The 19,119-nt window shown below is 39.8% G+C and overlaps 1 protein-coding gene across 1 annotated transcript in view; it reads left to right on the top strand.

The window, feature by feature from the left end:
- The window catches only part of prokr1b (prokineticin receptor 1b), a 32,997-nt gene extending 18,503 nt beyond the window's left edge, over nt 1-14,494 (top strand). The window contains exon 3 of the mRNA XM_047352167.1: nt 13,521-14,494. Within this exon, the coding sequence (XP_047208123.1) occupies nt 13,521-14,226 (706 nt within the window). The 3' untranslated portion in view covers nt 14,227-14,494. The remainder of the gene's footprint in view (nt 1-13,520) is intronic.
- Nucleotides 14,495-19,119: the final 4,625 nt, after the last annotated feature.

Here is a 19,119-nt window from a genome sequence, read left to right as displayed (position 1 = left end):
TCTTCTAACACAGAAATTAAAACTGATTCTTTGAATACTCCTCCATCAATTATCATCATTTCCCCTGAAGACACACCGGATAAGTTACCGGCACCACCAGAAAGTAAGTCCTAAGAACGAACTATTTTTCTTTGAGAGTGAATGTATTTTAAACCTCAGATAAAACTGTTTACAGATTCGACTGAGAGCTCTGTGGAAGACACAGCTGTCGAGCAGCAGCAGCAGCAGGGTAGAAAAAAAATAAAAATTAAATAAAAACAATATATATATATATATATGTATTTTAAGCATAGTTCAATAAAATGTCATATAAACCTGTTTACAGATACATCCAAAGATGCCACATTGAATCCGCCCACCAGAAGGTCGCTTTTCAAAGATCAAGACAGCTTTCAGCAGAGAGGCACCGTTTCAGTTCAACAAGAAGTGAAATCTGGAGGTTTTACCGCAAAGAATTGGAGTAAGATAAAAAAAAAAAACTTGTGTATTTTAAAAACTGCGCAGCGTAAGATAACTTTTATTGTCTTCTGTTTTTACAGAATATTTAACCCCGGCCAAAAGACAGCGACTCTCTGCGCTACAAAGCAGAGCAACGCTAGTGAGTGGATTAATGAACGGTACGTTTTAATTCATACATACTGAATTAATTTGAATTCCTTTGTTTTTTTGTTTTTTTTTCAGCTTTAATGTGATTATTTCAATATATATATATATATATATATACATATTTTTATTTATTTATTTATTTTTTTGTTCATTCTCCTTACAGAGGTAACGTTGATGGTAGGACAGATTGGATACAGAAACGGACAACACAGGAAGACAGTCTCTACAGCCTCACGGAATCTTCGTAATAAGGCCTCATCGATGACGCTTCTGGCAGCATGTTAGATTTTGTTAAAGAAGCATTTTGGTGACATCAAGGTGATTTTAAACTGAACTGATCACTGTGTTTTTTTTTTTTTTTTTCTGTAGGTTAGTTTTATTTTATTTTATTTTTTTCTTATGTTCATAGAAATGGATAACCGAATCAGACTTGCCCTGGATGAAATAAGAAATTTAGTTAATGAACTTAACGAAATTCCCGTTAATGCAGAAGTAGCAGATAACATAGTTTTAAATGCATCTCCTGCTAACAGTGAAAATGTAATAAATGAACATCAGCACGGTGACGTTTTAAACGTAATCAATCAGGCTCTTGAAGATTTAAATAGAGCACCATCTCCACACAGCATTGAGGAAAATGATTCACCTGACAGTAATCAGAATCCTTCTACGTCACGCGCCGCAGATCAGCACGGGGGTCATTTCAATACGGACGTAGCAGTTAGTTCTGATCAAATAGGACGAAACCCTCCAGCCGTGGTTGAACGTGAACATTTTAATAACCATGAAATAAGGAGACCTTTTACCATACCGCCGCCCTGTCCAAGTAACGTTCCAGATTTAGCCGCATTCTATACAGACATCATGCGTATTATCATTGAATTAGCCGACGCTGCGAGATCATTAACCAGACGTAACGACGTTGTGCAGCTGGAATTAGTGGGTGAAAATCTCAATCGTCACATCACATTTACTGTTACAGATGATGGAAATATGATCCTGCCTGCTTTCGAAAACTTTCTCGACGATTTAGTACAATCGAATGCAAATATACCTGTAGATAATAACATGGAATTTGTTCTTCAGGTTGTTAATGACCCAGCAGGAGGTTCTAAGCGTAAAGCTGCAGGAACGTTAGACTGTGAACTGTTTAATAAGAAAATGCGTCATTTGTATATTATAAACAATACCGGTAATCAGTTATGTTTTGCAATCAGCTTCGCACACGTCTCTGATCCTGAGCTCACGGATCACTGTGCTGTAGAACTGGGGAGGAGATGGCAGCATCAGGCAGGCCTCGACGAGCAAACAGCAGTTACTTTTAGTGATATTGGTAAATTTGAAACCATTCTGAAGAGAAAAATTGTAGTGTTTCACAGAACCACGGGCTCTACTGCTCTGTGTAAATTTGAGACCAGTTTCCCTGATCGTTCAAACCCTCTGTTTTCGCTGTTATTTCAAGGTCATTACTATGGGATAAAAAATCTCAAAGGTTTTATGGGGTGCAGATATATTTGTAATTACTGTTACGCCAGCTATGATAATGCAAATACACACCATTGTGAAGGTTATTGTCCAGTGTGTCGAACATATAAATGTATGCAAGAGATTAGCAATCCTGTAAGCTGTGCAGGCTGTCAAAGAATCTGTCGTAATTCCTCATGTTTCAGCAGACACAGGGAACCGCGCATCAGAAATAGTGCTGACAGACCTATGAGTGACTGTGAGTTGGTAAAACTGTGTAAAGTATGCAAACGGATATACGTTATTCCAATCAGTAAACCGAATAAACCACACGTGTGTAATGTAAAATGCAGTATTTGCGGTGAAAATGTACCCCCCAGCCTAGACATTACATGCGATGATCATAAGTGTTACATTCAGCCTTGCAGTGCAATTAATCAGCTTGATGATAAACTGATTTTTTATGATTTCGAATGCCTCGTCAATGAGAGCGGCGTGCATACCCCCTTTCTGGTCTGTGCTAAAACGTTGAAAGGTGATGAATGGTACGCTTATGGACTGAATTGCACCCAAAAATTTCTCCTGCATTTCAAGAGGCTAAAGTACAGAGGCTTCAGCTTAATAGCGCACAATGCGCGTGGGTATGACGGTTACCTGATCCTCACTGCAATGCTGCAGTTAGGGATTAAACCTCATCTCGTCATGGTAGGAAGTAAACTTCTCTGTTTAACCGACCCTGATTACAGGTTAAAATACATTGATAGCCTGTCATTTATGTGCATAAAGCTTAGCGCCATGCCGAAAGCGTTAGGCTTTACCGATCAAAGCAAGGGTTTTTTTCCCCACCTATTTTCCTCTGAACAACGTCTCCAGTATGTGGGGCCTTTTCCTCCTCCATCCTGCTACGCTGTAGAACGCATGAGTCTTCAAGAACAACAGGTGTTTAGCAGCTGGTACAGAGAAGCGAGCAAAGAGGTCTTTGACTTTAAGAAAGAAGCTATTCGTTATTGTAAAAATGATGTTGAAATTCTTTTTCAAGGATGCTTAAAATTCAGAGACGAGTTCTTTAAGGAGACAAGTGTGGATCCGTTTAAAAGTATCACAATAGCATCAGCCTGCATGAAGATTTTTGTAACCAATTTCCTTCCTCCTCAAACCTTAGCCATTCCATCACCTCTGGACTACAGACGTAGCAGTAAAACGTTCTCCAGCGCGTCCATTCAATGGCTCGGCTGGATTGCAGACAGCAGAGCCATATTTATCGAGCATGCATTAAATAGGGGTGAAAAGAAAATCGGGCCATATTCAGTGGATGGGTATGCAGAGATTAACGGTGTCAAAGTTGCGTTTGAATTTTACGGCTGTTTTTTCCACGGCTGTAAAAAGTGTTACATGCCTCATGACAAGTGTCCGTTGAGAGGGGTCGCATTTGAACAGTTTTACGCAGCCACTGTTGAGAGAAGCAAGGTGTTACAAACTGTGTACGGCCTTCGTCTCGAAGTCATATGGGAGCATGAGTGGATTGAAATGAAAAAAATCAGACCCAGGGGTGATCAGCTTTCTTGAGAAAGTTAATGCACCCGAACCGCTATCCCCCTGGGATGCTCTGTATGGTGGACGCACCTGTCCTATGAAGTTGAGGTACACAGCGGAACCGGATGAAACTGTACACTATGTGGATTACACATCTCTGTACCCTTATGTAAACGCCAACTGCGTTTTTCCCCTCGGACACCCCACCATTTACAAAGATTTTGATGACCCCAGCAGCTACTTCGGTATAATCAAAGCTGTGGTCTACCCACCACGTAACCTGTTGTTCCCTGTTTTACCTTACAGAACATCCCAAGGTAAACTTGTGTTCACTCTCTGCCGCACATGCGCTGAAATAAATAACCAGTCCGGTCCCTGCATGCATAATGATGAGGACAGAGCTCTGACGGGTGTTTGGGTGAGTGTAGAACTCTGTAAAGCGTTGGAGTGTAGTTATTGTCTTGCTAAAATCACAGAGGTGTGGCATTTTGAAAAGAGAAGTGATACATATTTTAAAGGTTACATTCATTGCTTTTTAAAGGGTATGCAGGAGGCTTCAGGCTATCCGTCTGAAGCAGTGGATCAGGAGAGTAAGTCAAAGTATATAAGCGACTACAAACTGCATCAGGGCATCCAATTAGACCCTGAGAAAATCGAGGTGAATCCTGCCAAAAGGCAGGTTGCAAAATTGTGTTTAAACAGTTTTTGGGGGAAATTTGCGCAAAGAAGTGATCTGTCTCAGACCACAGTCATCACTAACCCTGAAGACTTTTTCAGCTTCATGTTCTCGAGTAAATACAGGGTTAACTATTTTCATTTTTTCAACCCTGAAATGTGTGTAGTGCAGTGGAATTTCAGTAAACGTGTCATATATCCACCAAGTAAGACAAAAAATGTGTTTATTGCAGCATTCACCACCGCTTATGCACGTTTAAAACTTCTCAGCAGCATGGAGAAGTTACAGGACAGATTGATTTATATTGACACGGACAGTTTGATTTATGTGACAAAAAGTGGTGAAACTCCTCTGGAATTGGGGAATTATCTGGGTGATCTTACTGACGAGTTAGATGGTGACAGCATTTCGGAGTTTGCATCGACAGGACCCAAGAGTTATGCATACCAGACCAAAAACCGTAAAAATGTAATGATATGTGCTAAAGGCATCACTCAGACGCATGAATGCAGCGAGAGGGTCAATTTTGACAGCATCAAAGGGCTGGTCGAGGGCTACTTACAGGGGTCAAGTGAGGGTGTCATTGAAATCCCTCAACACACGATCAGGAGGGATAAAAAGAGATTCCGTTTGACAAACGCGACATTTCTTAAAATGTTTCGACTGGTGTATGATAAGAGACGTCTTTTTTCTGACGGGACAACTCTGCCTTTCGGTTATTAGAGTTGAAGAAGAAATAAAATAAAAAGTCACATGGATTTACAGGAAATTGATTTTGATCCTAGATTTAGAGCACCTTTCTCATGTATGATAGTTGGACCCAGCGGCTGCAGGAAAACTTTCTTTGTAAAAAGTGTTTTACAAAACTGTAATCATGTCATGGATATTGTTCCAGAAAATATTGTATGGATTTACACATCTTTTCAACCCATGTATGCTGAATTGCAGAAGATGAATAAAAATATTACCTTTGTGGAAGGATTGCCTCATTCTTTTGAAGATGAAAACCTGTTTCCTCCTGATCAGAATCATCTGATTATTCTAGACGATGTTATTGCTCAAGCCTCAGATGATGAAAACGTGATGAAGGTCTTTACCCAGTTTCGTCACCATCGTAATATGAGTGTTATGATGTTGACTCAGAATGTTTTTCATCAGGGAAAGTTCAGTCGCACTATTAGTTTGAACTGTAATTATATGGTGTTGTTTAAGAACCCGAGAGATAAGCTGCAGCTGAATATACTGGCCCGCCAAATGTTTCCATCTCAAAAGGGTCTCTTCTTGGAGAGTTTTGAAGACTCAACGAGAGAAGCTCATGGATATTTAATCATCGATTTTACGCCTACCTGCCCAGAACATTTCAGACTGAGAAAGGGGATACTTCCTCAGCAGTGGCCTGCTGTATACGTGCCCAGAACAAAGTAAGTCATCATGTCTGCGCGTATAAAAAGGAATTTACCATTATTCAGAGCTTTGTACCAGGCCTGTCCACAGAAACGTAAAGATATTCTCGCACACTGCTCTCCCGACTTTATTCAGGCTCTGTGCGAGATTGCACTGAATATCCTAAAAGGTAACATTAAACTATCACCCTCTCAACACCGACAATTGAAGAAACAAAGAAATATCATCAGATTGTTGGGTGATAAAAGAACCGGGATAAAAACTAAACAGTTGGCTCTCAAAAAGCAACGAGGTGGTTTTATTCTCCCCATCTTAACGGCTCTTGCACCCTTGATCGGTGATCTAGTGGGTGGAATCATCAGGAGATAATGTCTCTCAGAACATCGCAGAAGATGTTTCTCATTTCACCTCATCAATTCAAGCGTCTGACCCAGTCAGACACGTCCATCAGACAGACGGCGGAGGAGAATTTGGATGCTGAAATGAGAGCGATATTAAACGAGCCGGGTTTGACTTCTTATGAAAAAATCAAGAGATACGATGCTCTTCTCCAGAGGTATCTGACTTTACTTAAGCAAGGTGTCAAAGAAGAAAAACAGCGGGTCAGTTAACGCTGCAGCGTGACACAGAGGTTCCTGAACATGAGCGGTCCCAAGAAAAACAAGGCCCAGGGCAGGACGAGGCCCCTAAGGATCAGGTTCTTACGGAAGTACTGAAAAGCCTTCCTAAACACAACCGTAAAAATGCTGAGTACATTTTGAAGAAATTATCCGAAAGAAGTGAGAGTTGGACTTCGCGAGGTGAATTTGTATTTAAAGGAAATGTTATAAAAGGGTCCCACATGATTGATTTGTTGAAAAATCTCATGCTTCCGTTTAAAAAATGTGGAGCATCACAAACCCGAGGATGGTTTGACTTTCTACACACCTTGTCAGAGGTAAACATCCCCATATCTTCAGTCATTAACCCTTATGCTCGGGAAGAATATAGACGTTTCAAAACAGAGGGTACATCGATTGAAAATGGGGGTACACCCCCCAGCGTTAAGCAGAGAAGAAAAAGAAGAAGAAGGCAGATAACTAATTCTCCCTACTGGTCGAGATCTGAACTGGAAGATCCAAAAAATGCTGATGGGAGATCAAAAAGGTCTCTTTGTAAGACGACACTACCACCCCGATGGATTACATTTTCACCATAAACCGTTATAAGAAAATGAAACATGTAGCCTATTTCTTTTATTCAATAAAATATTTATTGATTATATTTTTCAAGTCTAACTTCGTTCTCTACTTCACACACTAACATATGATATCATTACACAAATATTAAATCATAAGAAGAAAAAAAAAAAAGACAATTTAAATTCCATAACAATCCAGAAACATCTCCAAAGAGCATGTTCCGTGAGTATAAAATGTACAACTTTGATTAATGACACATTTCTGATATTTTTTCACAAAGTTAGATACCATTAAATCATTCTTAATCACATCTCCAGTGTATTTTGACAACACTTGCTGCAGTGATAATCCGCACACTCTATGACATAGATAAAAAATGCAATGGTGACCGCACACAGTGGACAAAGTGTTTTGAAGCTGATTATTATGATACAATATTTTTGAGGATCTGTCTTCTAAAAATGTTACGATGCTTGACGGGTAGAACTCGAAATCCGGAGAGAATCCATAAGAGTCAAAAAAGCTGGATTGACCATTCTCATCCAATGTCAGAGCTAGCCAGTGTTCTCCAGGCATGTGTGAAGGATGTGTGTTCACAATAAAGTAGGCCAGCCCTGGGAATGTGTCAGCGAGCAGCGGCAGCTGGCCGCACAGCCACACACCACAAAACAAATCTCCCAGCAGATGATGCAGCAGGTTCTCAATTTTATGATTATTCATGTCTGATTAGATTATGCAGCGAGATCAGGGACATTACCAGGGCAGGGATGGTAAAAGGTCTCCTTATTTCAATGTTATTTAAACGTTCACGTTCAACAGTTGCAGGATGATCTCCCTCAATCTGATCAGGGTTGAGTGCAACCTCTGGATTGAAATTGCCGCCATGCTGCCCAGTATGATCAGCGGCGTGTGACGTTGAAGGAATTTGTAAGTCAGCTGATTCATTTTGCTGAATGCTGGGTGGAGACGGTGTTCTATTGAAATCTTCAACAGCCTGTTCTAGCGAGCTTAAAAAGTCACCGTACAGATTTGGATTTATCACATTTTCACTGTTAGCAGGAGATGCATTTAACCCGATGTTATCTGCTACATCAGCATTAACAGGAATTTCATTAAGTTGAGCAACAACATTCCTTATCTCATTCAGCGCATGTGTGATCTGGCTATCCAAATTAACATGAGTATCAGAAGAATAAGAAGACCCAGGGATCAGTTTAAATTACCTTGATATCAGCGCAATGTTTCAGTAACAATGTCTGACATGCAGCCAGAAGCGTTAAACTTGATGCTTTATTACAACGGTCATGTAAGGATAGGGGAACTCTCTGTCTGCGTGTTGCTGTCCAGGTCTCGATGAAATCTGCTCCACCATCAACGTTGCCTCTGGAAAGATAAAGAAAAAAATAAATTAATGAAATATGCGAATTAATTCAGTAGGTAAATGAGTATAAGAAGAATTAAACTTACCATTCAATAAACCTCTAACAAGCCTCGCCCTGGTTTACAGAGCACAGAGTCGCCGTCTTTTCCTCAATTTAAGATATTCTGTGAAACAAAATAAAGTTACCTTACAATACAGGTCTTTTGAAAAAAAAAATGTGTTTTTGTGAAGATTTGGATAGAACAGAATTTGAATATAACTATAACACGGGGTATTTGAACGGTTCCGGGCGGTTCCAGCTCTTCCTGCAATGAACTGGTACAGTTCTGCTGAATGTTTTCCAGGCTTGGGCTCTGGATTAAATAATTCGATATATCTGTAAAATATTTTATCAGGGGTTAAAACAAGCTTGCAATATCGCATAGACCTGTGAAAACATATGCATAGAAATATATATATATATATATATATATATATATATATATATATTTTTTTTTTTTTTTTACTTACTCTCCTCTTCCGGAGCTGTTAATTTTTCCGGCGCACGGTCAGGGCACTGTGGTGCATGAATGGCTTTGCCCTCTATTTCATGTTTAGCTGGGATCGGATTGTCTTTTTTAAAGACAAGTTTCCGTCTCAACTTTGATTGGAGGCAGACGGTTACAAACGCTGACCTCTCCAACGTTCAGGAATACGTCTCTTGTTAAATCTGTAAGTAGAATTTATTTCATTTATTTTTTAAATCACAATATAGCATTCACCAGTTGACTAAACCAGATGTTGTTGCAGTTAATAATTACCATAGTCAGACTGTGTAAAAACGATACCATCCAGCTCGTCACTCGTGGGTTCTAAAGAATATAAGTTAAACATTACAACAAACAGTGACATGTCTGAGGAATTTATAACCTTTATTTTTTATTTTTTCAGTTTCTTGTGACGTTTAACATAGACATACTGGTTAGAACCTCTGGCTCCCACGTGGAATGAGGAGAAAACTGTTTTCTCTAAATCATCAATAACTATTGCTCTAAGATGAAAAAAAGAAAAGCTTAAGGTAACTAAAATTATCATCCATTTTACCAAGTGGAGTCTCTCATGATTCCAAACAAAGTCTTTTAGCTGTAGAATCCATTTCTAATTCGGAAACAGGATACTGAGCACTCATAACTATTTTTTTTTTTTCAGTTCATTTATTTCTCTGTTTTTAGATCATCTCTACAAGTTACTGGTGCAGATTAGATTACTCAAACATTTTGAGCAGAGGAAGAAAGGTTCTGTATCTACTTTTTGTCTTCCTTGTTTTTTAGATGTAAAAGCATCTAAATAACCCCTGTGTTAAAACAAAATGAATTTACAATTCTGTCAGGTTCTCTCTTTTTATCAGAATTTTGTTTGACGTGCCTGCATTAACCTGAGTGGCCTTTTAAAGTGGATAAACTACATGTTTTGTTTTTAGATGTAAAAAACATCTAAAAACATACAATTAGAAAGATTCGCTTCCTTGTAATGACAACATCCGGCTAATGACCACACGGTGCAGAAGACGTCGTAAGAGGGACGCCCCGCTCAAGTCATCGGGGGCCCCGGTGACGTCTCTGCTCACGTCACGGAGGGTCCAGTCGACGCCTCAGCTCCTGCTCACGTCACGGAGGGTCCGGTCGACACCTCAGCTCCTGCTCACATCACGGAGGGTCCGGTCGACGCCTCAGCTCCTGCTCACGTCACGGAGGGTCCGGTCGACGCCTCCGCTCCTGCTCACGTCACGGAGGATTAGAAAGATTCGCTTCCTTGTAATGACAACATCTGGCTAATGACAACATCCGGTTAATGACGACATCCGGCTAATGACAACATCCGGCTAATGATGATATCCGGTTACGTCACAGGAAGGCCCGCCACCGGAGGTCCCACCCTAGGATGTCCCAGCCACCGGAGGTCCCGCCCACCTGTCAAATGTTTCACACCTCGTTTGATTGAAGGATATACATTTAGTCTCTGTGGGCTGCTCTGCAGCACCAGCTCCCTGGAGTCCTGACATGGGCTGCTCTGCAGCAGCAGCTCCCTGGAGTCCTGACGTGGGCTGCTCTGCAGCAACAGCTCCCTGGAGTCCTGACGTGGGCTGCTCTGCAGCAGCAGCTCCCTGGAGTCCTGACGTGGGCTGCTCTGCAGCTTCCTGGAGATTTGACGTGGGCTGCGCTGCAGGAGCTTCCTGGAGACTTGGCGTGGATGATGGAGGATGGCAGTAAGGCAGCCTTAATGCCGCTTCATACTCCATCTCTATCTGCTTTATCCTCACCATCAGCTCAGGAGCGGAATACAGGAGACCAGTCGTCCTGAGGATCTTTATTTGGCTTGCAGTGAACCTCAAGCGCTGCTACAGCTCAGCAGGTGTTGCCCCAGAACTCCGGGCTGGAGCGAGCGCAGACGGCATGGGCGGAGGTGCAGCGAGCCCGGCAGACAGTGTTGTGGCAGACGAAGATGCGGGCTCACTTGTTGCAGCCCTCACGTAGGCTGGCTGGGAAACCACCTCCGGAACCGCTGCACATCGGCGTTTCTTGCGGCGGGAGGAGGACGTGGGCCTCACTGCCGGACCAGAGTGCACAACCAGGGGAGCAGGCGGAGAAGGGCGACGAAGGGGACCTGTCCCCGGAACTGGAATCGCCAACCTGGTTCCATCATAAGCCGACTGACAGCCCCGCAGAACGGCGCAACGAGTTCTCCGCCTCCCGAGACAGGAAAGTAAGGAGGTCAATGGAGCTAGCCTGATGCTCCTCCGTGAGGTCCTTGTTTGGCGGAAACATACTGTCACGGTTCTGTCACGGTTTACTTGGAATTGGACCCCAGAATGCAGACGAGCAGGCAGCGTGATGGTAAGTGAAAAAAAGAGGTTTAATTACGAAAACTCACTCACAGCAGGAGGCAGGAACAGAACAAACGGGCAGGCAAGACAGGCATGGCAAAAAACAAGACTTGGTTTGAAAACAAGACATGAGCACGAGAATGAAAGATGTTTCCGCGGAGACTAACAGAACAGGTGTGAATATATGTGAAAACCAGGTGGACCTAGGAGACAGATTAGTTTGGAGCAGGTGAACTGGATAAACTTAATTAACAGAACAAAACGTGACTGGAGCAAAACAGAGACTCTTGAACACAAACTAGAAAAACATGATGCAAAAGCATAACCAGATCCGAAAACCAAACTTGACAAAACATGAACAAGACGACAAAACAAAAGCATGACCAGGAAAATAAACAGACACATGATTCAAAACTTAAACAGTGAAAAACATAAGGAAAAGCCCCGAAACCAAAAACCAAACAACCCCAAATCATGACACACTTAATAGATTTTTTATTCTAAAACAATTAAAATACCAATAATACATAAATCACTAATAATATACAATGTTTGTGCTTTTAACATGTCTGAATATGAACAACTTAATGGGTATGAATACTTTTGCAATTCACTGTACATATACAAATACATTATAAAACAAGAATAATTTCCATTTCAATTCATTATGCAATGTCTATTAATGATTTATAAACAATTTAATTATAAACATGTTAATTAATATCATGTTAAGCAATATTACAGCTATACGCCCTACTATAAATGGTTTTAGCTCTACCTTAGTTGTAGGAGAAAAAGTGAAAACACAATGCAAAATTAATGTACACAAAAGAGAGGTTTGTCAAAGTTTGTGAGATCCTAATGGGGATTATTTTCTAATGTGTCAAAAATATAACGGCAAAGCTGGATAATTGGTGCTAAGCCTGTCAAAGTCATTATTTAAAACTACTGAACAAGGAACAGCATACAGAGTTCAGCTTGATGTGGAGCATCCCAAGGCTTACTGTCATGCAAGATTGCGAGAATTCATTTAGTTCTTTGTACTCTGGATCTGAATGTGGCAGAGATCCATGAATAAATATGAAATTTATTTGGAACTCTACAGCATTGTAATGTTTAATGTTCATAAAACTGAGAACTGCAATGGCATTCCATCATAAAAATAACTTCTTTGATGAGTGATTTTAACAGCGTGTTATACTAAGATGTTTACCATGTCTCTAAACTCTCCAGATACCAACCCGATGAGATCTAAGACCATCTGTGGGTATCAAGCCCAATTCAGAACGTCCACTCCACAATACAGAACTAGGAGAAACTATTCTCTGCATTATTTTACCATTGTGTCTTGTTATTTACTGCAATACTCAATCATATTGTATGTTCTTTTTCTAAATATCCATAGCATTAGCTTTTTGTGAATACAAACCTTTCTGTATTAAATTCTGAATATCCATGTATGGACACAGTGCCTTGAAAAGTACTCACACCCTTACTTGCTTTTGGAGTAATTTTGGTATTTAGATCCCTCCTGGAAAGGTTCATCACGGTTCTATGCTTTCTCTATTTGTGCATAATGGCTGTTGTGGTTTGCTGGAGTCTCAAAGCCTTAGAAATAGCTTTCTAACCTTTTCTACATGAGTTTGATTTTGTTTCTCATTGGTTCTTGAATTTCTTGTTCAATGTGTTGCTAAAGTGGCTTTTTGAGATATTTTAGCTTACCTCGTGTTGTCAGGCAGGTTCTATTGACAATATTGGATTTAATACTTTGGAGGTGGGCGTAATCAAGCATGGATGTGACTAGTACAACTAAACAAAAATATGGGGTGATCACAATTGATTTAACAAGGGGAGAAATTGATGGTTTATATTTTTTCCCCTTCATAAATAAATCATTTAATAGAACTGGTAGCTTACAGGTACCGACAGGACATGGAATACAGGCAGGTACAGACATGGAGCAGGTAGTAAACGGTAGAATCCAGCAAATGAGAGGAGAAAAACCAGGCAGCTATATAGAGGGGAGAGTGAGGAGAAATGACATGGAAAACAGATGAAAGTAATCAGGAGAGTATGAGAAACAGCTGAGACTAATGAAGGCTGAGTGGACTGAGGAAGAGAAGAGTTAATGATGAGAATTTGAGCAGGGAGAAAACACAGGAAGAATTCTAACAGAAATATCTCAATATATCAAAGAACAAGAATAAACTTAAGAAATAAGTGGACAAAGCGATAAACTAAAATGGTAACACTAAGCGAATATAAAGAGGGATAAACCAGAGATAGATAAATTTAAACTAAAAGACCTTACACCAGAGGAACATGAAAGGCTCTTTATATCTTTGTCGCCAGCAAATCATCATGACTTTCCTGTCTTTTCAATGATACAATATTATGTCTCCATTCTTATAGGTACATGGCCATAGTACATCCTCTCAGACCTCGTATGAAGTATCAGACAGCCTACTGCCTATTAACAGGAGTCTGGATGGTTCCCATTCTGATATCAATTCCTTCAGCCTATTTTGCTTCTGAGACCATGTACCCTCATGGTGGCACCTCATCAACCACTCACAAAGTCTTCTGTGCCCAGATCTGGCCTGTAGACCAGCAGGCTTACTATCGATCCTACTTCCTGTTTGTTTTTGCCGTGGAGTTTGTTGGCCCTGTCATCGTCATGTCAATGTGTTATGCCTGCATTTCCCGTGAACTGTGGTTCAAAAATGTCCCAGGTTTTCAGACCGACCAGATAAGGAAGAGGTTGCGTTGTCGTCGTAAAACAGTGATGGTCCTTATTGGAATTTTGACGGCCTACATCCTGTGCTGGGCACCATACTATGGATTCACTATCCTACGAGACTTCCATCCAACACTCATCTCTCGCCAGAAAAACTCATTGGTAGCTTTTTACATTATTGAGTGCATTGCCATGAGCAACAGTATGATTAATACCTTCTGTTTTGTCAGCGTCAAGAATAACACTGTGAAGTATCTGAAGAAAATAGTCCTGTTGCGCTGGAGGTCAACATATGTTGCTAATAAGAGTGGTGATGAGATGGATATAAGAACCTCATCCATGCCAGTAACTGAAGAAATTGAATGCATTCACCTACGGTGATGGGAATAAACTTTGGTAACACTGTCATTGAGATTTCAACTGCTTTTATCCATTTCCCATAGCACTGCAGGTCATTATTTTGAGTGTGTTCCTCATATTTCAGAAAGCGTTCAGTTATTATGCAGTATAAAACAATCTTAAAACAGTCATCTGGAGTAGCTGTGACTAAGAAAAAAGTCGCCACCAAAAAAAAGGTCACATACAATATTTCATTGGACCACCTTTAGCTTTGATAACATCACACATTCGCTGTGGCATTGTTTTGATAAGCTTCTGCAATGTCACAAGATTTATTCCCACCCAGTGTTACATTAATTTTTCACCAAGATCTTGCATTGATGGTGGTAGAGTCTGACCGCTGCGCAAAGGCTTCTCCAGCACATCCCAAAGACTCTCAAAGGGGTTAAGGTCTGGACTCTGGTGACCAATCCATGTGTGAGAATAATGTCTCATGCTCCCTGAACCACTCTTTCACAATTCGAGCCCGATGAATCCTGGCATTGTCATCTTGGAATATGCCCGTGGCATCAGGGAAGAAAAAGATTCAGGGATGGAATAACCTGGTGATTCAGTATATTCAGATAGTCAGCTGACCTCATTCTTTGAACACATACTGTTGCTGAACCCAGACCTGACCAACTGCAGCACCCCAGATCATAGCACTGCCCCCAAAGGCTTGTACAGTAGGCACTAGGCATGATGGGTGATGGATCACTCTGGAACAGGGTAAATCTGGATTCATCAGACCATATGACCTTCTCCCATTGCTCCAGATTCCAATCTTTATGCTCCCTAGCAAATTGAAGCCTTTCTTTCCAGTTAGCCTCTATGATTAGTGGTTTTCTTAAGGCTACACAGCTGTTCAGTCCCAATCCCTTGAGTTTCCTTCACATTGTGTGTGTGGAAATGCTCTTACACTATTAAACATAGCCCAGAGTTCTACTGTTGTTTTTCTTCGATTTGATTTCACCAAACGTCTAAGTGATCGCTGATCATGATCATTCAGGATTTGTTTCCGGCCACATTTCTTCTTCGAAGACGATGGGTCCCCACTATCCTTTCAGGTGTTAATAATGCATTGGACAGTTCTTAACCCAATTCTGGTAGTTTCTGTAATCTCCTTAGTTGTTTTCTCTGCTTGATGCATGCCGATTATTTGACCCCTCTGAAACAGACTGACATCTTATCCACGCCCATGGGATGTGTCTTTCAACATGATTATTTTAAGAAATAAGAAGCAACTCATTGCACCAGTTGGGGTTAAATAACCTGTTGCCAGCTGAAACATAATCACCCATGCAGTAATTAACCAATCGGAGGCTCGTACCTATTTGCTTAGTTAAAGCCAGGTGGTGACTTTTTTTTTGGCCAGGCTATGTTGTAGTGTTTACCTTGTGTCAGAGTACTTCAAATGGTCTGCAAGTATGTGAATAGGCATCAAACGCAAAAGATTACTAGACCTGTGTATGTATAAAAGTCACTATATAGACCAGAAGGTAGTGTACAAAGTGCGTGAAATAGTTTAATGTGGATTGTGGTGTGAAAAAGCTTTAGGTAAGACTTATGTATACAAAGCTACAGTGGTTTGTAAAATTACTCATACCCCTTAAACTGTTCCACATATTGTCACATTACAATCACAAACATAAATATATTTTATTGGAATTTTATGTGAAAGACCAATACAAAGTGGTTTACTATTGTCAGGTGAAACGAAAATTATATATGATTTCTTTTTGTTTTACAAATAAAAAACTGAAAATGGCATTGTTCAAAAGTATTCAGCCCCCCTGAGTCAATACTTTGTGGAACCACCTTTTGCTGAAATCACAGCTGCAGGTCTTTTAGGGTGTGTCTCTATTAGCCTACCACATCTAGTGACTGAAATCTTTGCCCATTCTTCTGTGCAAAACAGCTCAAGCTCAGTCAGATTAGATGGAGGGTGTGTGTGAACAGCAGTTTTCAGATCTTGCCACAGATTCTTGATTGGGTTTAGGTCTGGACTTTGACTGAGCCATTCTAACACATTAATATGTTTTCTTTTAAACCATTCCATTGTAGCCCTGGCTTCATGCTTAGGGTTGTTGTCCTGCTTGAAGGTGAACCTCCGCCCCATTCTCAAGTCTTTTGCAGACTCCAACAGGTTTTCTTTCAAAATTGCCCTGTTTTTAGCTCCAGCCATCTTGCCATCAACTCTGACCAGCTTCCCTGTCCCTACTGAAAAGAAGCACCCCTGGAGCATGATGCTGCCACCACCATGTTTGACAGTGGGGATGATGTGTTCAGAGTGATTTGCGATGTTAGTTCTCCGCCACACATAGCGTTTTGCATTTTAACTAAAAAGTTCAGTTTTAGTCTCTTCTGACCAAAGCACCTTCTTCCACGTTTGTTGGGTCCCCAACATGGCTTCTGGCAAACTACAAATGGAACTTCTTATGGTTTTCTTTTAACAATGGCTTTCTTCTTGCCACTCTTCCAAAAAGACCACATTTGTGCAGTGCACAACTAATAGTTGTTCTGTGGACAGATTCCCCCACCTGAGCTGTGGATCTGTGAAAAAAGAAATCATATATAATTTCCATTCCACTTGACAATTGTATACCACTTTGTGTTGGTCTTTCACATAAAATTCCAATAAAATATATGTATGTTTGTAGTTGTGGAAAAGTTCAAGGGGTATGAATACTTTCAAAAGCCACTGTACATAAGTGCAGTCCAGATCTTTGGTTGGGATGGATTACTGCCAAACTATTATAACAATACAACAATTTGTCTCTTAATGACATTATACTTGTCATACTATGGCTGTACATTTAGCACTGTAAAATATTGCTGTATCTGTAAAAAACATATTAAATGAAGCGCCTGATTATTATCTGCGTACTCATCCGTCTATATTTCTAATCTTTGTATTACTTGTACTTGCTTTGTTCATTAAGGTGGTTCAATTAGATAAGGTTTTAAATGAAAATTGTTTTATATGGGTTGTCTAAAGCATTATCCAACTGATATCTGGTCAATAAGCCACTTTCTGTTGTTTTCTTAGTACAGTAAAAAATATATATATATTTTTCCCTGATTCTTTGTTGTTAATGTATTGCATGTCTTTGTAAATCATTTTTGGATGGTTTGTGGTAATAAAGATTGGCACACTGGAAACAAATGCTTGTTTGGGTTAGTTGTGCTTTTTGTATTTTTATGTAATTTCCCTGATATGTCAATGAATTCACAAATCTTAAAAGTCGCAATACAAGGTACCTTTTTAAGCTAATTTATTTTAATCCTTTTTAGGCAACCCAGGGCTTGTTTCAGTTTTTTTGTGGTCACCAAATGGTCTAAGAATAAAAACAAAATAACAAAAAATCACATGGTGCTCACTGATTAGTCCCAAACTACACAATGCCAGAGTAAATACTCAACCTGGCTCAAGAGTTTTGCCTAATGTTGTAAAAAATAAACAAGGAAATATAAACACCTGGATTCTCTGTACCATTATAAATAGAGTCTTTATCTGTTCATGTGTACATTTCAGATGAACAGTGGATGCTACAAAGAACTTATAAAAGGACAAGAACAACTGCAAGGGGGGAAATCCAAAATTCCGATTTAAAGCCTGCCTTTTATTCTGGACACATATAATGCACTGAAATTCATCGACCTTTTAATTCTTATTGGTGAAACTTTGTTAGAAAGTCTGCTTATAAATCTTTCATTCTTCATCTGCCTGTTTCTAAATTAAAGCAACAATGTTATGCATTTACATTTCAGTCTGAAGACACAATGGGAATATGTTATTAGTCATAAGTATCCGAACGTTAACCTCTACCAATAGGCAAATATGTAACATAAGTATTCAAGTGATCTAATGACATTTAATGATGGGTTATGAAGTAGTTCAGTCAGAAGTTATAAGTAGGCCAAGCAAATTGTGCTCCATTATGGTGCCAAGGAATTGGTTTGGGTATAAACTGGTAGAAAAGATTTCCTTAATAAGAACTAATGTCATTTTTAAATATATATGTTGGGGTACATCTAAAATGCCATCCTAGCATCCCACCACAGACCAACTGCCAACTGAATGTCAAGCAGCCAAAGATTAGTACAGAAGAGGTGGAACCATCATGTAACATACTCTTATGACATACTCTTATAATATTTGTATATTTAACAAGACAATCAACTTACACCTATTATAAAAACCCATGACGCTGGGCAGTATTACAACATAATAATGACCCAAAACACACCTCCAAGATGACCACAGCTTTGATAAAAGAACTGTGGGTAAAGGTGCTGGACTGGCCAAGCATTTTTCCAGAACTAAACCCAATTGAGCATCTGTGGGTCATCCTAAAACAGAAGGTGGAGGAGGATCATGGGACAGTGTGCTTTTTTGGTGGATGTTCATAATTGTTACTGTAAGGAACAAAGAAACTGCCATGACTGGTTATTAATGTACACTTGATTTAAATATTGTTCTCAGTAATCATAGCACACTATGGCCGTCTTAACAGTTGCAGGCTTAAGCTGTCATGCTAATAAATATGCTACTGCCTAATAGTGAAGACAGACAGTGTCCTTCAAAATAAGTGTTGCAGCACAATGGCATTCAGGGACATTAGATCATCATACAATATAGCTAATTCTTTCCATAACAATATACAGGTCCTTCTCAAAAAATTAGCATATTGTGATAAAGTTCATTATTTTCTATAATGTAATGATGAAAATTTAATATTCATATATTTTAGATTAATTGCACATTAACTGAAATATTTCAGGTCCTTTATTGTCTTAATATGGATGATTTTGGCATACAGCTCATGAAAACCCAAAATTCCTATCTCACAAAATTAGCATATTTAATCCGACCAATAAAAGAAAAGTGTTTTT

Source organism: Girardinichthys multiradiatus, chromosome 22, assembly GCF_021462225.1.
Source record: "Girardinichthys multiradiatus isolate DD_20200921_A chromosome 22, DD_fGirMul_XY1, whole genome shotgun sequence".
NCBI lineage: Eukaryota > Metazoa > Chordata > Actinopteri > Cyprinodontiformes > Goodeidae > Girardinichthys > Girardinichthys multiradiatus.
This window is presented reverse-complemented; position numbering and strand designations above follow the sequence as displayed.